Source organism: Akanthomyces muscarius, chromosome 4 (genome assembly GCF_028009165.1).
Source record: "Akanthomyces muscarius strain Ve6 chromosome 4, whole genome shotgun sequence".
Taxonomy (NCBI): Eukaryota; Fungi; Ascomycota; class Sordariomycetes; order Hypocreales; family Cordycipitaceae; genus Akanthomyces; species Akanthomyces muscarius.
In genome coordinates this window covers 821,915-842,772 of record NC_079244.1, presented here as the reverse complement: position 1 = coordinate 842,772, position 20,858 = coordinate 821,915, and the positions used below count along the sequence as shown (strand labels likewise).

Genomic DNA, 20,858 nt, shown 5'->3' with positions numbered 1-20,858 from the left:
GCGGGGATGGAGGCATGGGAATATGATATGCCAATTTCTGGGCATCATTCTAGCATAGGTAGGGCGCTGTCGCTTGTTCAATGCGCAAAAGGGATGACCAGCTGCAAGCTACCGGCGAGGCCTAATCGGTGCTTAATTTAGTGGTTTTGCGGAAAGTCGCACCGATGTGACATCATGCAAGACGAGTGAGGCTGTGGCATTACCGCGTGAGTCAACGCCGCGACGTTGATACTAGTGGAGCTACGGAGTGACTCTTGACATCTGCTACATTATATCAAGTTGGTGCGGGGGAAACTTTGTATATAAAGAATGCAAAACGCCCGTAAAACATTGACGCAGGCCAACCTCGAATGCACTTTTCGCAGCTGCTAAAGAGATTTGGGCAACAACCACCACTTATCTAAACGACCTTGGCCGCCGAAACCATGGCTAGCGCCGCTTCCTCTTCGGCAGCGATTCTGTCTACCATGAAGCATGTTACGACAAACAAATGGGACAAGGCGGAGGCTCGGTTGGCGGAAATCAAGGGTTATGTGCATGACGCGGAAATGAGACTAGCAGACAAGTCTGGCAGTCTTGGTTCCGATCAGCACGATCTCGAAGCAGACGTGGCCAGACTGCTCACGGCAGTCCGGAAGACCTATGCTGGAGCGCCCAGCATAGATGTCAGCACCCGCGCTGGCCTCAGAGCCAAAGGTGGCAGCATGAGATATGGCAAGGCCCATGAGTCGATTGAAAGTCGGTTGAACACTATTGAGCGGATGCTGTCCAACGCCAAATTCTCATCGGGATTCTCTACATCCGCCGCCTCGTCGTGGCGCGAGGAGCTGCTTGCTTATCTGCGCCAGTGCCAACGCCGAATGGAATACACCATACTATTTGGGAAACTCACAAATGAATGGGCCGGCTTTCGATTCAGCGAGCTTTCAGACTCTATTACATCCACACAGCAGAGCACGAGCAATTCAGATGCCGCCTCGGAAGATGAGGGCTCCGTTTCCGTCGGGCGCAAGGAAATGCATGAGCAGAGGCAAGTCTGGGAAGGCTTGGTCACCAATCTTCGAACGAGTGACCAGGATAAAATTGTCGAGTTTCTAGACGATCTGTTTCATTCCGGTCCGCGTCACAAAAAAGACGGCAGCTCTGTCGAAGAGCTGGCAGACTTGCGCCCTGCCCTCCTAGGGAAAATGCGCGGCTCTATATTTCGCGGCGCCAAGGACCCGATCGTGGTCAACGTGGCCGTCGTCAAGGCCGCTATCAAGGCGATCCTCGGCGCCGATCAACTTACCAGCGAGAAACGCCGCGCTATGATCGACCTCAGCAACAGAGAAGATGTTCTAAGCGAGATTGCCGACATCTTGAAAATTGACTTGAAGCTGGCGGCAATTGAGCGGTGGTCCTGGGGCGACAGTTCGATCAAAGCGCAGATGCGCAAGGCGATCAATGGAAAGTACCGCGTGTATATGGATATTGAGCTGCTCGACTCTATCTTGATCCACTGTGTCGGACAGTCTGTTTCGGTGCACATACACAATGCACTGAAGAAGGCTTGGTTTCCGACAGTTTCCTCGATATGGACGGCCAGGGAAGACGCCAATCGCACCGCCGCAATTTCGTCGCACATTCCTGACTTTACGAACAACAACACATTGAACTCTACCAGAGTGCTACGAAACGAAATATACAAAAAGATATTCTTTTCTCCGCGACTGCCAAAGGGCATGACCGATGAGAACAGCGGAGTTGGGCGCTACGATGACGATGGCTCGGATGCCGCCGAGGATAAAGTCCAGAAAAACCTGACAGATCTTCAAGAAGGTCCACCCAACGTTGTCAACCTCAAAACTGACATTCTCCGTGTTTGTTCTGCCGAAATGAGCGTGCAAAAGATTGTCCACGGACAGTTTTGCTTACTGCAGAGCGACTTTGAGTGGTTCGGGCCCTCGCTCCCGCATTCAACTCTCACCACGATAATGGAGTATTTCCACTTCCCTAAGGAACTCGTGCAATTCACAAAATCGTTTCTCGATATGCACATACAGTTCCAGGAGGATGGCAGGGATGGAGCAGTGCTGACCCGCAAGACTGGCATTCCAGTGTCATTTCAGCTCACTGACGGTATCTCGGAGCTGCTGCTATTTGTACTGGACTTTGCAGTGAACCAGAGCACCAACGGAGCGCACCTCTACCGAAACCACGATGATTTGTGGTTCTGGGGCCAACCATCCCAGTGCGTGACCGCGTGGGAAACGATCCGTCAATTCACCCAGATAATGGGCCTGAAGCTGAACAATGAGAAAACCGCGTTCGCCCACGCCGTTGACGAGTCTAATCCCCGATACAAGCCTGCCTCGGAGCTTGACTTGGCCCGTCTCCCTGCAGGGAAAGTGAAATGGGGCTTCCTACAGTTTGATGAGAAGCAGTGGAAGTGGGCAGCGAACAAAGCAGCGATTGAGGATCACATGGATGAGTTGCGATTCCAACTAAAGACGCGCACATCGGTCATGTCACATGTACAAGCCTACAATGCTTACATGAAAAACTTTCTGCCCAACAATTTCGGCCCTGTGATTGTTGGACTGGGCGATGACCACCCCATCATGGTATTGGAGGCGTTACAGCACGCGCAACGGTATCTCTACCGCAGCGACAGCGGCGAGGGGTCATCTGGAACTGTAGCCCATCATGTGCGCAAGGCAATCAAAGAGCGCTTTGGTGACGATGTCAAGGGCCAAGTTCCAGACTGTTTCCTGTACATGGGTGTCGAATATGGCGGTCTCGGCTTGGCGAATCCAGCGCCTGCTTTCGCGCAGTTTATTCAGCTGCCCAAGAGCGACCTAGCAGACGATCAAAAGGCTCTGCCTCCTATGAAGCATGCTCTGAAGGAACTGAACTCGGCCATTTCAGAGGATTACCGCCTTGCGAGCAAGAGCTTTGTGAGTCGGCTCAACAACAAGAAGCACAAGCACAGGATGGGCTCTCGACAATTTGAAGCCACGGATTCAGATTCGAGCGAGGGCAGTGATTTGACGGAATTTGCCCGCAAAGTTGACGGGGCGCCGAAGTTTATGAGCTTCAGCACGTACATGGGCACGACTGAGCAGCAAAGCTGCGCCATGAGACACTTTTACGAAACGCTACTGGAGGAGCCAGTCGCGGATTGGTCCGTGTCAAACAAGACGTGGGCTGCGAAAATGTTTGATGGCGAGCTGGAGGGGCTGTTTGGCGGATACATGGCTGAGGAGGAGTTCTTGTCGCTAGGATTGTACAGGACGCTGGCGGAGGAAAAGGTTCGCTGGAGCGGCTAAGCATGCTCCAGATGATGCTGCTGTGACTGGCATCACATACCGAGAAGAGAAGCAAGCATTATTTATATACCCTAGTCACAGATAAATGATGCTAAAATATTTACCAACCTCAAAATCTTATATCGACTAGGTCGTCACACAATGAGACGTGTTGTGCAAGCGATTCGTCATTTACCACCACCATCTAATAATACATCTAATAATATATCAAAGCAGGGCAATTCCCCGGCAGTAAAGAAGCTCGGCAATTGGCAGTGCCTTTGCGAGCTAAAATGCGGGGTGAAGTTGTAACTAGCGATTGTAAGCATTCAGCCGCAGCGGACTCTACGAATCCTTCCCCCCAACACGGAACGTCGCGCGCGGCGCAGAGCATCCAATAAGACGATCTAGTGCCCGCCACAGTTGCCTTGATTCACAAACTAGCTTTGTAGCTGCCCTTGCGACCTTCCTAGAACTGCAATGTCACGCGAGTAGTATCTTGGAAGTCGTGAGTCTTGGCATCATTGGAGAGTGCTGATCTGGGAGCAGCTGAAAGAATTGGTGAGGCGGGCCGGGTCATCAGCAGTCTTGACATGCCCGACTTCGGTAGGGCTATCCAAACTATAAATATTGCCATAATGTAACCAGGCATCTGTTGAGTTGCAGCAACTGAGAATAACTTGCAAGCTACCCCGACATCTAAGCAATAGGCACAACCCTCATTCATCTTTATAGCAACAATGCGCTTCACTACAATTATCTTTGCTACACTCGTTTCCCTCGTGGTCGCCGGCCCGGAGCTGGAACGACGAGCTCGAGTACGCAAACCTCACGGTCTTTATAGTCTTGCAAGAACAAAGAGGTCACTAACAAGCTGTCCGATAGTGCGCTGACGGCACAAACTGCCCCTCGAACTATGTCTGCTGCTCATGCGGCAGCTCTGGCAATGTATGTTATTTCCTGTCCCAGATTCATACAGATTTCTTCGCAAGAAACTAACCTTTTTACTTGTAGGGATGCGTGAGTCTTGAAATCTGTGACCAAGCCGTAGAGTTGTTACTGATGTCCAATGTTTAGAGACCTAGAACTGGCGGCCTCTGCGCGGTAAGTCGAGAAAAAGAAGAGGCAGCCATGGACTCTGAGCCATTCGCTGACCTTTGCAGTGCTAATCGCAATAAACTGACGTGAACAGTGCCGTTGAATCCGACTTCCATGACGAAGAGACAATGATTCTGAGTGCTAGTTACTGGATCGTGTAAGTAGTTATTGTGGTCCGCTGCGCTGTTGCACGAGCCGAGGGACAGGCAGCAGCTGGTTCAAAGATACACACGGTTTTAGTATCAATTCAATCCCTGAAATCTTACAAAGTAATTCCCCAAGGCATACAGAGTCAACTTGGCACAATTTATTGAGTTTATAAACGCTCGTTTAGTGTCACGCATCAAAAAATGTGATTACCCTCCCGTGCAAAGCCCGCTGCCAGCCAAGTACCGTGAAGCCTCCACAGCCTGTGCCGCGCTTGCGCTCACGCTATGCTTCTTCTCCGAAACAACCCCATGCATTAATTCTGTCATGCTCAACCTTGGTACAAAATCACGGCTCTCGTGTGAGCTGAATCCCAACAAGTCAAGAACCTGCGTCGCATCGAGACAATACGGCTGTCCTCTGCTGCCCGCCACAACATGACTGACACCACACAAGCGAGGGAACAGTGTGCCAAATGCCTCCCCGAGTCCTGCTCCTAGCTGGCGCGCCGTCGCCATCTCTTCTAGACGAAGAGAAATGCACTATTCAAAATTTCGCCGAGCCGTTTCGCGAATTCATCAAACCGGCTGGCGATGATGCTGCGTCTAGCAGCAGCAGTCATCGCCCCTCGCCAGCGAGCATTGCGCCCATGTGGCGATCACTATCGCTACATCGGAAACCACTGCACACTGGATTCAGCCAGGCGCACAACTTCCTAGACCTTTCCTTTCATGGCGCCTACAAAGACGACGGCTTCTTCTGCCCTTCGTCCCTGACGTCCTCCCACGGCGGGGACGACGCCGCCAGACCCGAGTCCGACGAAGCCGCCTTTGGCGAGTTTTGTGAGCAATCGCTCGCAATCCACAACTCGTTGCCTTCCTCCCAGCTAGACGACGGTGAAAACACCACCACTACATTCCTCGACGAAACTTCCTTTCTCTCCACCTCGACCACCACCACCAACGCTGCCGGCGCACCGCCACGACCAGCGGCACCAGACATCCCCCCCGCCCATCTCTCCGACCTGGAGGACGTCCCCTCAGCGAGGCAAGTCATCTCGCTGCAGCCGCAGACCGTCACGCTCAACATAATCGTCGGCATACTATCCATCGCGCAGCCTCGCTCCGTCACGACGCGCTGGTGCCAGACCCTCTCCCTCGTCGAGGTGCTCCTCGGTGACGACACCAGATCCGGCTTCGCAGTCACCTTTTGGCTGTCAAAAGAGGCAGCGGCCTCTGGCGACTTGCTCAGCCTGCGCCGCCAGGACGTGATCTTGCTGCAGAACGTTGCGCTGCATGTGTTCCGCGGCAGGGTCTACGGCCAGAGCCTGCGGCGCGGACAGACCAAGGTGCATCTGCTATGGAGCAAGAGGAAGGACGCACGGGCTTCTTATACTTCAAAAGCGCTGGCGGCGGCGACCGCAGACGGGGCGGATAATCCGCAGCTAGTCAAAACAAAGGTGGTGCGGGATTGGGTGATACAGTATGTCGGCACTGACCCGGAAGTCAAGGGCCAAAACAAGCATAAAGTGTGGGATCGGCCACCTGAAGATACTCAGTAATAAGGCTTGTTGCGTGACCAGAGACAGGCCATTCACTTTTCATGTGGTATTTTGTGAAAATTGGTATGGGGTATAATTGTACATTTACTAGCATATCAATGCATGGAGTCGAGTTATGTCCAGTTTCTCCATCTGTTGCCCGCTCTATCTAACAATCCAAATATTACACAAAAGTACAAGTGAACAACGCCAGGTAGTGGTATCATGCTCGAACCGAGTTAAGCCGCAGTAGCCTCGACATCAACCTTCTTCTGGTTTTTGTCCTTGACTGACTTCTTTTCAAGAGCCAGCACGGAGAGGAACGCACAGATCGCACATGCCAGTGTAATGTAGTAGGTGTTACGCAGACCCTTCATGTAAGCTTCGAGGACGAGTGGGAGAGCATCCTCACGATGCATCTGGGCGAGGATATTTCTGGCTTGCGAAACACCGCTGTTGATGAAGATACGAGGGTCTTCGATGCCAATATCGGCGCTCTCAATTCCAGAGATGAGGCCGTTCTGGAAGACTGTCTGTGCGACGGCGATAAAAATTGCACCTCCCAGACTTTGGAAGAACTGGACACAGGCGGTGCCGACAGGAATCCATTCCTGAGGAAGAACTGTCTGGACAACGATAGCGCCAATTTGAAACCCAGCACCGATGCCGAGACCGGCGAGAACCTGGTAGCCGAACCACTCGCGGAGTGGAGTGTGGACGTCGAAAGTGGTGATGAGGCCAGCGCCGATGGAGAAGAGCGCCATACACGGTACAATGACATACTTGTACACGCCAAAGCGCGAAACCAACCCACCGGAGGCAATGGAGCAGATGACGGTGGCGAGTAGGAGAGGGAGAACCTTGATACCAGCTTGGACGGCACTCACGCCCTGAATTGCTTGGAAATACAGGGCTAAAATGGTTAGCTGCGAATCACTAATACTGCACACCCGGATAGACTTACAGAGGTAGTAGATCAAAGGAAAGAATCCAGCCCCGAAAAAGAAGCAAAATGACATGGCGGCGACGATGCTTCGGTTCTTAAACAAAAATGGCGGAAAGGTGCTCTGTTCCGCACGCCACCACTGGATAACGAGAAATAGAACCAGCATGGCACCGGAGCCGACAAAAAGACCAATGATGCGCGAGTTGCTCCAGGGATAGTCGGCGCCACCCCACTGCAGCGCGAGGAGGAGGCAGATGATGGCCGGGATGAAGATGGCGCTGCCGATGAGGTCGAGCTTCAAGATGCGCTGCACGACGGAGAGGCCCTGGGAGAATTTGGTGTTGCGCTTGATGTGGACCACCCACATGACAATGGCCATGGCGAGGCCGCCGACGGGGAGGTTGATGTAGAAGCACCAGCGCCAGGTGACATTATCGGTAAACGCGCCGCCGAGCAGCGGACCGGCGACGGAGGCGATGCCCCACATGCCGCCGATGAGACCAAAGGCGAGAGGGCGTTTCGAGAGGGGAACTGGAGCGGTCCATGTAAGTGGCTGTACGGGCGATTTGGGGAAGGGGAACGGAGGACGTACGAGTGTAGGAGAGAATCACGACGGCGCCGGAAAACAGACCGGCCGTGCCCATGCCGGCAATAGCGCGACCGACGATGAAGGCGACGGAAGAAGGGGCGACGGCGCATAGCAAGCTGCCGACTTCGAAGATGAAAATGGCTGTGAGAAAAACCCACTTGACGTTGAAGAGGCGGTAGATAACACCGTAGATCGGCTGCAGACAAGTCGACGTGAGGAGATAGGAAGATCCATACCAGCCCTGCCGGAGACGGAAACTGTTAGAAACCGAACATGTTTTACCAATACAATGCGACTTACAATATCTTTGGTGCTGTGGAATTGACTTGTAATGGCACCGAGAGCGGGCGCAATTATCGTCTGGTCGAGGGCCACGAGGAAAATGGAAATGCACAACGCGAGCATTGTCAGAGTGAGCTTCAATGCGCCGGGGTATTCTGGCTCTGCGGGCTGCTGGCTGGTCGCGTCATGCTGCTTTTCAGTCGTGTCCTGCAGACTGTCACCCTGCTGTGGCAACGGCTCTGCTGTGGTGGTCGTCATTGTGCTGTTGTCGGGAAGCGTCTTCTCGGAAGAGTGCCGAGACTCGGGGTTTTCAGTCGCAGTTGCGACCATGATGTCGTCGGAGAGGGCGAGAGCGAAGGAAAGCAACGGTGCGCAGAGGTAGAAGCGGCGAAGAGCTTGGCGAGTCGAGGCGTCGCCGGCACAGCGAGGATGTCGTTGCCGTTGGGGAAGAAGAGGCGAGGTTGAAGTATTTTCCCAGAGTATTGCTGGAAAAGCCCAGATTCACGACAACACAACGCGTCGTGTGAAAGTGGTGAAGGGGCGTTGATGTTACTGAGGGTCTGACTTGGACTAATAAGAGTAAATCCCGGGATGGGAAAGAAAGGATATTAAATAGATGAATAAAGCAGAGTGGGAGAGAGGAACAGAAAAAAAAGAAACTATTACAAGTGGACGTGTAATAAGAGCTCGCTCGCACGCCTCAATCGTCTTTGGAAGCCACGACCCTCCCCCCCCCCCCCCCCCCCCCAGCTAACCCTGCACGCGGACAGCCACAGTGCCGATGGCCGACGATGACTGCGAAAGCTCTCCATCGTTCTCATCGCTAGCGTCGTTCTTTGTTTTTTTTACTGCCTTTTTCTTGGATTCCCCCTTGCGGCTCATCCTTCTTGCTCCACCTCCCAAGCTTACGAGATTAAATTCGAACGGGCCAATGGCGACCGGTTTCTTTCAGAAAACTGCAAACAAGGGACTTTATGTCTCTCGGGCCAGGTGAGACTGGCTTCCCGCTGGTTAGCGTGGCGTTTGACTCAGTGCTTGGGAACATTGCCAAGTCGGCCGCTAGAAAAACTCGGCCGAGAAATGAGCCATGGGTCCGCGATACCAGGGTGGAGGAACCATCTCGGCATTGTCCGCCATTCACACTCCAGAGCCGTACACTATCACGAAATGCCAAGGGTCGCATCAATCTGGCATCTGTGTGAGATTAGATCCGAGCACTGTTTTTCGGATTTGCTTGTGCCTTTACACCATGTATTACCATTCAACACGCACCCTCCAAGGTTTGGACAAGCGTATCGTTGCAGCACAGCATGGTGCAGTTGCAATCACGGCTATGTATCAGCGCTTGCATGTGCACCCTCCCGACGCCTTTTCTTACAAGCCTGAAAACTGAGTCAACATCGCTTCTCCGTCTCTACGTCCGAGACCACGACGCAGCAACACGCGGCAGGGCAGGGCTGAGGCAATCCTACCAAATCAGGAACGGCCAAGGCTTGCCGCAAGTCCCACCGTAACAATTCAATAGACTAGCTTGTCCAAGACCGAAAACTAGTTCTCAGTAACCAGTGGCCCTTGCGAGCGGCTGCCATTCCGGAACTCCAAGTATACCGATGTCCGAACGCTTATTATGGGGCTGCCGCTTTTAGGTCACAGCACAGCGGGGCCCCGTCATGGAATCAAATTCGGCATCTGGTGAACAAGAAGCTGAGGCGGAAATAATGATGTCGTGGTCGACCATCTATGACCATCATGCCATGAGCTCATGAATAGTGCGCTTAACAACATACTCTTCTTTGGCAAGGCTGCTTTGGATTTACAGTCTCTCGTTGATGTCATAGACGCCCCACACGTGTGAGAGTGAGCCTCCTACGCTGTCACTTCTTATTTTCTAGCATGGCTGTCTCCGACCGAAAGTCTGTATTCTCGGATCAATTTATAATGCAGACATGGAAACTATAATGTCAGCTGCTTGCAACGTGCCAGCGCCGTCTCTTCATCTAAGTATTGATAGACAGGTTGACAGACACGGCTCAGCTGCCGCCCCACATCGGCGTCAACCCTCCTCCGCGCCGACATCATCTTACGCGACTTGATTTTAGTTGCTTCCTCCAATGCAAGCTTACAGGTCTGAAATTCATTCTAGTGCACTGTTCACATGGGCATTCAGACCTGCTTCAAGTCATTGTATCTTCTACACAACCTATGCAGAAAAAATCATGTAGCGCCTATCTCATGCCGTACCTATCGCCACGTACATCGTCTTCTATTGCTGCTCGTCTTCAGTCTCCTCCTCACTTTGCTCCCCATCCTCTCCCAGTCCTGGAACCCACACCAAAAGTCCGTCTTTATCAATCTTCATGTCTTCTGTCGGAATGATGCGGAGCACCTTTTGAAAGTACTTGTCCCTCACCACCAATCCTGGCCGAATATAGCAGCCTCTCCTGTATGGCAGGAGCCGGTACGTTGCTGTCCGCCGCGACATGGGCAGCATATGCAATGTTGTCTGCTTGGCTCCGGAAAAGGCAAACTCGTCGCTCGGGTCCATTGTGAGTCCAAAGGTGAGCAGATGATGCGACGGGTTCTCAATCGTAATGTCCAGCTGCATGGTGCTGGTCTCGTCCGGCTCTCCGTGCCAGGCAGTCGCCAGCACGCGCGGTTCCGATCCCAGTACCAGATATCGACCCACAGGCATGGTTGTCGTGTTTGGTGATGTTTCAGGTGTCGAGTCTGCTCTACGCCACTTGATCTTGAAAGCTAGATCGATCGAAACGGGGCTCCGATCTTCTAGCTGCACTTTCTGGGCTTCAATTTCGAATTGTGACTCATGCATCGTCTTTGGCTCAATCAAGAGCCCCTCGGCTTCCGTGATGCCAGTAAGCTTTTTCACCCTGCAGCGTGCGCCACTAACGCAGTCAGTCACCTCCACCTCTGTATCCAGGACCCGAACATTCTCTTGCGCGAATGAAGCGAAGTGCGATAGCAGGCACCAACGCTGAGTGAGTCCAATGGGCTTCCGCTGCTTCCCATCCTCTTCATCGATATCATCCAAGCCTTCTGCATTAAACAGGCTTGGCCATGGCTCGGGATGCAGTCTTGGAACAAGGTCATAATTTGCTTCAAAGGGACTGACCAAGGTAAGCTGGACTGAGTACACTTGTATAATAGGCGTGGCCGAATCGGTTTCCAGGTGATATGTTGCTCTCAGTTGGACTTCATATGACATCGGGCTGTTGATCGGGTCAATCTCGAGGACAATTTCGCGCGATGCCGAGCTTTCGATTTTGCCTAGGCTGATACCACTAAGCTCGGACTCTTCTTCAGCTTGAGCATCGGTAGCGTGGTCTTTGCCGCCCGCGTGAACGCGAAGAATTGGTATCATTTTGCCGAATGCGTGAATGTCCAGCTTCGCCGTGGCTGCCTCGTCTTCGTTGTTCTGTAGCACAGCATTCAACACAATCGGTTCATTTGCATAATATTGCTGCAATTGTCGAGCAATCTTAATATCCAACTTTGGCGGACGGGGCTGAATGCTCAATGATCTTGAATCGGCGCGAACGTTGCGAGCTTTCGTAGAGCCTGGAGTGAACCATCCGACTGCCGCATCCGTCTCTCTGAATGGAAGCGTCAGGCCCAGGTCAAAAGCTTTGGTTTCCACATGGAGTGCAACAGACAGGGGCTCAACGACCCCGGCTTCTCGCAACGGAATCGCCATCTCAATGACAAGTCGCTGTCCCGCTTCTAGCGTCAAGTCGCAGGTGCCATGCAGCTTTGTCGGCAGATCTTCCTCAGAATCCTCAGAGAATTCTTCGTCTAGTCTCACCTGACGGATCGATATTGGGCGGCCCGTTCTTTTCTCGCCCGAAGACGCATGCTCCAGCGTTATTGGCTTCAAGCTGCCCTCGAACTCGACTCGCACTTTTGATAGAGTAACAGGCGCAGAGCCAGGCATAGCGTTGGACAGAAGCGACAATTGAGCTGTGCAAAAGTCTCCTGCTTTGCTCTCCTTGTTTTGGAACACAAACGAAGTGGAAATGAAGCCAGTCGCTGATCCGTCAGAAACATCCACCGAGGGCTTGTCTTCCAGCTTCATGCCATCGAGGCTTTTGTCAAGGTCATAGTGCCAGTACGGGCGCCTTGAGAATTCTAAAGATTGTTAGCTCCGTCTTCCCATTCTAGAATGCACAGGTCCACCTACTCTTGTTAAGAAGCTCCCAGTCAATGGCCACTACAAGCTCGCCTCGACCAGCCGCAACAGCAGCCCGACGCATCAACCAACATAGCTCTTCCGATATATCAACCCAATTTTCACTGCGAAACGACAAGTCTTCCCACAGCGGTCGCAGCATTGCTAGCACGTCCTGCCAGGTTTCCAGTCGAGCCATCTCACGAGAACATTCGAGAGATAGCTCAGCAGCTATGCGTAGTTGTTTTCGTCCTTGGTATTGAGTGCGAGCCGCAATTAAGCAGTCTATGATCAGCTGTGCATGGTCCACGCCCTCCCCTTCTACGGGGTTCTCTTTATAGGGCGGCGGGCACAGATATGTGTCATAATGTTGCGAGTCCTTCACATTTGACCCGTTCGGCGGCGCACGGTCTTCATCTGCTATCATCAAAGCAAGAGTCCGTCGTGCGCCAATATGGCGAGCCGCGATACGATACCAGTAGCCTGTATGGTGAAGGAGCTCCCATGGGTGTAGCCGTTCCCCGAGAACAGCCTTTTCGGGCTGCAAAAAGAGGTTCATCGTCGACGGTGCGAGGTCTGGCAGCTCAACCCTTTCTATGAGCTGAGCCATAACCAGGGCCCAGCGCGCTTCCCAGGCTTGCCACCCGTAGTTATTCGTTCCTTTTCCTCTGCTGTCAACCAAATCCCCAATGCGATCTCGATGCGCCTGCCAGCGACGCACTGCTAGGCTTGGCTGATTCATCCAAAGATGCAGCCTTAGACAGCGTATTGAAATAATGTCGGCAAGTAAGCGCGCCTCATTCCAGCGAGGGCTCCAACTTGGTATCGTATCCATTACATCCTGGCCCAGCAGTATCTCGTATGATTGCTCAAACGATCGGATAGCAGGGTCAAACTCTTGTCTGAATTCCGAGAAGACGGCGGTTTTGAAATCATATCGAAAGCTCCAATCCGGCATTGAAAGGGTCTGAGAGGTGCCAGATGTGGGTGGAACTGTCGGTTGTGGTACGACACCGCGCGATCGCTTCTTCCGCGAATGACGGCCGAGGTCTCTATAATACTCAATGGCGGTTCCGTAAAGACTAGCCAGGATGCTGTCTGCAACTTGTTTCAGGTCCGACGGTGAATCTTGGGGGTGAATGTAGAATATTGCTTTGGGGTCCATGGCGGTGCCCTTTCGAATATTTTCGAGTCGTTCGGAAATCTGGTCGGTGATGGAGGGCGAACTTCCGTCTCCTTCGCGCTGCACGAAAAGGACAGCTAAACGTGTCTTGTAGCCAGTTTCTGTCAAGGTCGCTTTGATACTGTTTATGTCCGCCTTTAGTCGATTATCTTGCAAAGTTGCTGAAGCCGAATCGTTCGTCAAGCAATAACAGCAGGCAAACACGCTGGGCACTAATTCCTGGTGCTTTTGTATCCACTGCGCATTCATCAAGCCGTCTGGATACAACGTCGAGGCTGGGCTAAGCGGTGAGAATGGTGAGTGCAGCATAGGGTTCGGCCTCGTCGGTTCAGCATCTTCTGGAAGGGACGCGCGCTTCGGCGGCAAGGGATACGTCTTCAATGGTTAGCACTCTGAGGATGTTCATTATCGCGATGGGCAACACTCACTCGTCCTACGGTTTTTATGCGGAGCCGGTATGAATCTTCTCTTGAAACCGCAGTCCACGATTGCCCTTCGCTGTCTACATTTCCAAAGTGCTCTTCCAGGAGCTCTGCCTCTTTACTGTCCAAGGGGGGCAGATCGGAGCGAAGAAGCGCCGCTTCTTCTCGCAGTGTCGCATCGAGCTCGATCTCGGAGGAGCTCGACGTCAAGCCTGAGAAAATAATCAAAGGCACATTGTGATCAAGGCTTCCCAGCGGATATCCATCCATGTTGGTGCTTGCGCGCCTCTTGCGCCGAGAGCTCTTGGAGAATGCGAGGGGGACACCGGATGCCGTCCGTTACTAGCCCCCAGTCCACCAGTTAGCTGATGCCCCTCGCCAAGCTGGTGGGTAGGTATTGTGTAGCTACCTTGCAGAAGGCCATGCTAAAAAAAAATGACTGATTTTCTAGGGGGGCTGCAAAAGAATCCGGCTTGGGCCAAGAGATGATTTACGGGGGGGAATATTACTTGTATTCTTCAAAACTTGTTCTTTCAGGTAATGACCCGTTGGACTCAACAGCGGCATAGCTCCGCCAGTGAGGCCAGTAAGGCAGGTACAGTGTGGGTCGGCCAGAACCATGCCTCGGAGCCGGAACAACGCGAGCCGCCGGGGCATCTTCGCGCTGGAGCAGCTTCAGGGAAATTTCGAGATGCGCCTGACAACCAACGACAACCTCTTACGCGGCTTCATTTCCAGGCTACGACACTGCGCATGCGACGCCAGACATAACACCACATAGCGTAACGCGAAAATTCACTCATCAGCGACCTCGAAGGATATCGCGCCACAGCAATTGACACAATGAGGCCGACATCACCCCTTCAGGTCGGACTCTACCGTCACCTGAAGCTGACGACCAAAGATGTCAACAAGGGGTTTTACAAAGGAAACCGTACCGGCTCCATGGGTCGCCACACAAAGTATGGAGGATACGTCATCGAATGGAACAAAGTGCGCACATATGCCGTGCCGCAGAACCTGAAAGACTTCAAGGTAGGAAGCATGGTAGCCGTCTCGCTGGCTATGGTCCCATCGCAGTAGCAATGGAGTGCCGCGCAACAGCTCGCTAACACAAATTCTTTACTTAACAGCTTACCCCTTTCGTGAGCCGACAAATCTATGCGGAACCTGGTGATTACAAGGGTCTGGCAAAGGGCGCGTCCGACCCGCACTTTTACGTCGAGCAGTGGAAGCGATACAACGGCGTGGATTAAAAGAATCGAGTTTTTCTCTACCAATGCGGTCGCGGCTACTGCGCAATTGAACGACGACTATGGTCCGGCTGCTTGGCGAGCATCGCAGAGCAGAAAGAATCAAAAGACAACGAAAGCGCTACCGCCGGTCATCGGGAACTGCGGCCAGGCTGTATATAACCCTCCCGAATGTACACTACCATGTATCAATTGAGCAAACATTGTGACAATACAAATTTCTATTGGGTTCTAAAAAATGTATAATAGTACAGACTCAAGCCAGCGAACTCTTGGTGGTATTGTGCAAAAAACGCGCAGACTACAAACGAAGTAAAACTCAGCAACTGTTGCCTCTCATGTTTCAGGCTAATCGCCGTCTCTCGGTCCAAGCTATGCCGCAGCGCCATTTGGTACGAACAGGGCTGGCGACTTGCCCAGAGCAGACTGCTGCGTCGCCGTGTCTCCATCGGCAGAGCCAGAGCCATACGGCAAGACAAGCTGCTTGTTTGCCTCCTTGCTGGGGCTGGCGTGAGACTGAAGAGTGACCATGCTAGCAGTGTCGGCATCCTTGTTCAGACTAAAAGGCAAGGCCAGGCCCTTGAGGAAGGGGCGCTTCCCAGCGACACCGGTCTCTGGTACGTAGTCTGGACTCAACAGACCGGGGTGGGCCGCTTCTTGTTCTTGTCGCTGGTGCAGTAGCTGGATGACTGGCGTCTCTCCATCGGCATTGCTCTGCTCTGTCTGATGTTCGTCAACAACGGTTCTGCGACGAGACCGGCTTCGACTTGTGAAGTCACCAGGGCTCTGCACTGGCTTTCGCTGTTCGTCGTCTAGCTCTCTATGAGAAACGCGACCTCCAGCATCTTCTTCGACAACTTCAATCTCAGGCCGTTGGTCGGCGTGCTCCTCTCGCTCCATTGTTTCCTCGTCATGCTTGGATCCCCACAGTGACCAGAGAGATAGACCAAAGCTTCTCTTCTTCTTGGTCTCGACCATGTGGGATTCGAGCTTGCGTCGACCTGCTAGAGCTGCCGGTGGTGGGAGTTCGCCGGGGCCAAAGTCTTGAAAACCGGTAGCGAGATCGCTGACCAGCTGCCTGTGAACCTTTGCCTTGGCACGAGCGTATTTGGTGTCGTATTCGCGACGAGTAGCAAGCCACTTCTTTGCTGTTCCTGCTTTGAACACTCCAACCTCTGCCGGTTCCATTGTACAAGCCTGCAGCTCCTTCTCTGGCGCAAGGGGAAGAGTTACGCCATGGCGAGTCACTCGTTGTCGAATCATATGATTCTTGAACGGTGGAAGGGGGTCACCAGCTTTACCAACTTGCCCAGGTGTAGCCTCAGCGGTATCCTCCTTCTCGCGTCTTTCTTCGTCTTCTCTTCCGTCACCATTGCCCTCTTGAGTATCAGAGTCTGTGGAAGTAATGACAGAGATCCGATCATCGTCCATAATGTCGATTCCACGGTGTTGGGCTCTTGCAAGCAGCCACGCGCCGAACTGCGCGATTGACCGGTACATGAACTTTGCCGGTTTGGTGAAGCTCAGTGTGGGGGCAACGTGACATAGGTCGTCCCAGACTTGCAGCTGCACGTCAGTAGGCTTGAATTTGGCGAGCTGCTCCTTTTCTCTGGCTGATAACCTCTCAGCCGGAGGTGCATATTTCTGAGGGTTGGCACACTTGTGAGCCAGGTAAATTTGCTCGTCACGCAAGATCTCTCCGCCACCGACCATGATGAGTAATGGGGGGAGCCCGCCGAGACTGGCTTGCAGCACTGGGCTAACAAGAGGATGGGACAGAAGTGCGTTGGTGGTATAGAGCTAGGAATTATTCAGCGTCAGCGCATACATCGATCAATGGGGGACGGCATGTGAACGAACCTGGATCTGGTCCTTGACGGTGACTGGCTGCCCATCGATATCGAGCTTGATATACTGCCGTTCATCAGGTTTGTGCTCAAATTCTGGTGTGGGTTTAGATTTGGCATCTTGAGCCTCAGTAGTTCCCGTGCGCACGCGCTTCAGCTGGTGCGCTTCTCGCTTGATTTCGGCAATGTCGTCATCGTTTGGCGGAGGCCATGCCTTGGAGGGTCTGTGGTGAAATCCATTTGCAGGAATATAGTCCATTGGGGCATCACCAGCAATACTCGGGAACGAGTGTGTCAGGTCTACCCAAGGACTGATGAGGATAGCACCAGCTGGAAGCGGCAAGCCTTGGTTGCGTAGAATCAGCAAAACGGCCGTGGCCATGCCACCGCCGGCAGAGTCACCGGCTAAGATGATAGTGCTGGGGTCCTGGGACGACAGCAAGTGCAGATACGCGGCCAGACAGTCTTGTAGACCGCAGGGAAAGGGGAACTGTGGCGCCAGTCGATATCTCGGTGCAAGCACCCTGGCCTTTAGCTTGCGCGCATGACGCTGCATCTGGTAGCGGTGCTCGTCTACGCTGCCGAAATAATAGCCGCCGCCGTGGAAGTACAGAATGACGCGTTCACCTGGGTTGCCAGCTTTCTTTCTCTCATTCGCGTGGGCGCGCATCTCAATCCATTCAGCCTCGAGGGGCTTCTTTGGTCTGCGCCATTGCCACCAAAGGCTGCCTCCGACCAAGGCGCGGCCCTCCTCACCAAGCTCCTCGTTGATCAATTCAGCGGACCGCGACAGCTGTTCTTCCGGTATCTTGACATTCTCGAGCTTCACCCATTGAGGTGAGGGCACCCATTGGCCAGAGAATGCCTGCAGATCTTCGACGGTGTGGCGAGAGGCATGCTGTAGGAACGTTCGAATCAAGCGTAGGCCTTCGTCGTAGGAGAGGTGCGCTGTTGGCTTCTCCCTGAGAGGTTCCCTATTGAGATACTGCGGTAATTGAAGTCAGGGTCAGCATGCTGCGCATAATCGAACTGGCAGCCGTTGCGGAAGAATGAAACCACTGGCGGCCTGCATGCAGCAAAGTGAGGCGCAGCACGCAGCGCTCCTTGGCATCAATCTGCTGCAGGCAGACCAACGGGATACAAGCACCACTCACATGAGAGAACAGTGTCGCCACGACAGTGGGTGTGACGGCGAGCGAAACTGAGGTTGTGCTGAGCTTTGTCATTGTCGCTGTTGTTCACCCATGAATTAGGCAAAAGGGCATGAGCAAACCATGATGCAATCATTGGGGGATTTATGGCAGTGGCTAGCGCCATCAGGGGGACTGAAGTTGAATCTATAGCGCATTCTGGGGGGGTCAATCGGCGCTGTCGGTGGCTGTCAGTGGCTGTCAGTGGCTGTCAGTGGCTGTCAGTGGCTGGCCTCCTGGCGAGATCGAGCACACGCGCTATGATGTCATCTCCACTTTGTTCCATTTCCCCAGGGACGAGACACAGTCCGATCGCGTGTGGTTGTCTCGCAAATCAAGGGTTGAAGGAAAATATGGCCATTTTGAAATAAAAGGATTGTTATTTCATTCCCAAAAAAAATCAGGAGCTTTACAAACACCAATATTGCCGCGTACTTCTAGCATCTCCCTACCTTACTCGCGGGCTTTCTGCACCCAGCAATCAGATGCTTGTCATCAGATGCCAGAGGTGTCTCCTTCTAGTCCATGGGCTCTCATTATTTCAAATGGTCGGGTCATGGCTAAAGTAAATGGCAAGGCTGTCTACGTCGAGAGAAGCATCACCACCTTACCCGCTTTGCCTCTGCCATTTCTAAATCTAAGAAAGAGAGCCATCAATTGCGTACGAGCAACATCGGTCGCTGATTTCTCCCCTTTTGATAGAGTATTCAATTGCGGACTATAGGAATTGAGTTAATATAGCAAAATGGCTAATTATCTCATGGCGGATCCTCTGACGTTCTACGCTCTGGTTTGAGGGCTGGGCGGCTCTACTCGGCAACTGACAGGGACCTGAGAGCCGACCATCACGGGACTGTGCCACCTTTCCTAACTTGGAGCTTTCTTAGCTGATGCAACAGAAACACGTTGCGTTCCTCTACTTGGCTCAAACTTCTCAGTTCTGGAAGCCATCTGTCCCGTTGCTCGCGCTACGTCATGCGGGAGCTTTTTCCTGCGAACTGGCAGTCATTGCGAGTTGACAGGCACGCGCTTTGGCACCAACGCTAACACTCTCTCCATCCATCCATCTTACTTTTCGATTGCCGACATCGCCGACGGCCCAGCGCTTTGAAATCATGGCGCCTCAAGCCGTCCAAACCGAGGCCTTGCCAACCGGGACGCGGCAAAAGCGCTGGGCTACCAAAGTCAGGACAGGCTGCAATACTTGTCGGTTAGTAGTGGCTCTAAACCCCAAGGTTAGCACCCTCGCCCATTGACCTGTGTCTCACCCCCCCCATCACAGGGCTCGTCGGGTCAAGTGCGACGAGACACACCCGGTTTGCAAGAGATGTTCTCTCAAAGGCCGCACATGTGAATACAAACTCCACTGGCGGCCATCTCCGCACGAACAGGTAGCCCCGAGACAAAGAGAACTGCGCCCGGCCTGCACGTCGCCAGCACGCGAGGCTGAGCCCCCTGACTGGGACTACATGCAGGCCATCCGGTACTGTAAGTCGCTGCAACATTTTGCCGTGAGAAATGCAATTGGCTGACGGATGCCGCCTACATCAGACTTGACCGTCATTAAACCAGTGCGCTCCAATGAGTTGGAGCCTGTGCGTGAGCCTCCATTCAATTCTGGACAGGTGATTCCGGCGTCCTTCACTTGCCTCGTCCTCGCCAACCGAATGTCCAATGCATCCAAAAGCCGCAACAGACTGATACGATTCGAAGAGACCGCCTTTTCTGGGCTCTGGACCCAATACCATCGTTATCTACTGAAACATCTGGCCATTGTTAACAAGCTCATGCAGTCCGAGGACAAAATGGACAAAAGCATAGCTATTTTCAGCTTGTATGCGTTACTGTGTCTGGACTGCAATGCAGGAGGTTCAATGTGGCAGAATCATTTGAACGGTTCGATGGCCTACGTGCAACATCTTGGCGGTGTTAAGGCGCTTGAGGCTCTCCCGCGGGGCACGGCGAGATTCCGCCTCATATTATGGTGCGTATACTTGCAAATTAACGTTGCACGTCACGCGGTCAAAAGCTGACCAAACCTTCCCATCACAGTCGTTCTATATTCTTCAACACGACATGCCCAGCAAATCACCAAGTTTTGGGCTATGCGTACTATACAGATGACGAGTTATGGAGCGTACTTCGGGATCAAGAAATTAGCGGCGACACCCCGTGCCCAGTGAAGCTGTTCATGCGGATTGTTCAAATCAATCGATTGCGGCTCCATGCCGCCACCAGAGCCACCACAAAAGCAGCCTTCGTCGCTAGAGTGCGTGAGCTATTCGACGCGATAGACGGCTTCGACCTGCAGGCCTGGTCAAAGGGGAGAAGCTTTGCCAACGAGGCAATCACGCTGTCGCTCGGGCACGTCTTCCTCGTCGCGGTCCGCCTTTACGCTATTATGACATTGTGTCGTTCGGAACTCATTTCGAGTCACATTGTCGGTTCACATTCAGGCACATCCGGCCTCAGCGCTGGCACGCAAGATGCAGTGCGCCAAGCCGAGACGCGCGAACTAATGAAGCTTCTCAGGCAGCTTTGGCCTTCGATGAAGTACATCCCTGCGCTGCAGTGGCCGCTGATTGTTGCTGGAGTCGGCACCGCGGGCAATCGAGGGCCAGACCAGGAATTCATAGATCAGTGCCTGCTGTCGGTATGGCACTATCCGCTGAATGACACCAACATCTTCCGGTGTCTGGAAAAGCTGCGAGCTTTTTGGGCATCGGGCAAGACTGGGTGGGAAGATTGTTTCGATGAGCCTATTCCGTGCTGAGGGGGCGGCTTCGAGATGGCGTTGCGACGCGAGACAATGGGCCAGCTTACTATGCGGTAGCGGACCAGAAGCAGCAGTCCGTGTTCGGTTATTGAAAGTTCGGAACTGAGTACTTGAA

The 20,858-nt window shown here is 53.1% G+C and overlaps 7 protein-coding genes across 9 annotated transcripts; 4 read left to right on the top strand and 3 right to left on the bottom strand.

The window, feature by feature from the left end:
* Positions 1 to 425: 425 nt before the first annotated feature.
* Positions 426 to 3,308, top strand: LMH87_010918 (uncharacterized protein; the record flags this gene model as incomplete). Of its 3 annotated transcripts, none has more annotated exons than XM_056199972.1 (1): positions 426 to 3,308. In XM_056199972.1, the coding sequence occupies one exon, from the start codon at positions 426 to 428 to the stop codon at positions 3,306 to 3,308; it is 2,883 nt and encodes a 960-aa protein (XP_056051869.1). The 3 variants fall into 3 exon arrangements, with proteins under 3 accessions (XP_056051869.1, XP_056051868.1, XP_056051867.1); XM_056199971.1 differs by having other exon boundaries at positions 1,428 to 3,308; XM_056199973.1 differs by having other exon boundaries at positions 1,464 to 3,308.
* Positions 3,309 to 5,007: 1,699 nt separating this feature from the next.
* Positions 5,008 to 6,093, top strand: LMH87_010917 (uncharacterized protein; the record flags this gene model as incomplete). Its single annotated transcript, XM_056199970.1, has 1 exon — positions 5,008 to 6,093. The coding sequence occupies one exon, from the start codon at positions 5,008 to 5,010 to the stop codon at positions 6,091 to 6,093; it is 1,086 nt and encodes a 361-aa protein (XP_056051866.1).
* Positions 6,094 to 6,311: 218 nt separating this feature from the next.
* On the bottom strand, positions 6,312 to 8,219 carry LMH87_010916 (uncharacterized protein; the record flags this gene model as incomplete). The annotated part of the gene is made up of 4 exons (XM_056199969.1): positions 6,312 to 6,985; positions 7,037 to 7,549; positions 7,611 to 7,848; positions 7,908 to 8,219. 4 exons carry the CDS (start codon positions 8,217 to 8,219, stop codon positions 6,312 to 6,314), a joined length of 1,737 nt encoding a protein of 578 aa, XP_056051865.1.
* Positions 8,220 to 10,152: 1,933 nt separating this feature from the next.
* LMH87_010915 (uncharacterized protein) lies at positions 10,153 to 13,947 on the bottom strand (the record flags this gene model as incomplete). Its single annotated transcript, XM_056199968.1, has 3 exons — positions 10,153 to 12,032; positions 12,085 to 13,630; positions 13,684 to 13,947. The coding sequence occupies 3 exons, from the start codon at positions 13,945 to 13,947 to the stop codon at positions 10,153 to 10,155; spliced, it is 3,690 nt and encodes a 1,229-aa protein (XP_056051864.1).
* Positions 13,948 to 14,520: 573 nt separating this feature from the next.
* Positions 14,521 to 14,933, top strand: LMH87_010914 (uncharacterized protein; the record flags this gene model as incomplete). Its single annotated transcript, XM_056199967.1, has 2 exons — positions 14,521 to 14,712; positions 14,811 to 14,933. 2 exons carry the CDS (start codon positions 14,521 to 14,523, stop codon positions 14,931 to 14,933), a joined length of 315 nt encoding a protein of 104 aa, XP_056051863.1.
* Positions 14,934 to 15,302: 369 nt separating this feature from the next.
* On the bottom strand, positions 15,303 to 18,003 carry LMH87_010913 (uncharacterized protein; the record flags this gene model as incomplete). Its single annotated transcript, XM_056199966.1, has 3 exons — positions 15,303 to 16,730; positions 16,791 to 17,762; positions 17,932 to 18,003. 3 exons carry the CDS (start codon positions 18,001 to 18,003, stop codon positions 15,303 to 15,305), a joined length of 2,472 nt encoding a protein of 823 aa, XP_056051862.1.
* A 1,079-nt stretch (positions 18,004 to 19,082) lies between these two features.
* On the top strand, positions 19,083 to 20,740 carry LMH87_010912 (uncharacterized protein; the record flags this gene model as incomplete). The annotated part of the gene is made up of 5 exons (XM_056199965.1): positions 19,083 to 19,177; positions 19,250 to 19,283; positions 19,443 to 19,455; positions 19,519 to 19,951; positions 20,020 to 20,740. The coding sequence occupies 5 exons, from the start codon at positions 19,083 to 19,085 to the stop codon at positions 20,738 to 20,740; spliced, it is 1,296 nt and encodes a 431-aa protein (XP_056051861.1).
* Positions 20,741 to 20,858: the final 118 nt, after the last annotated feature.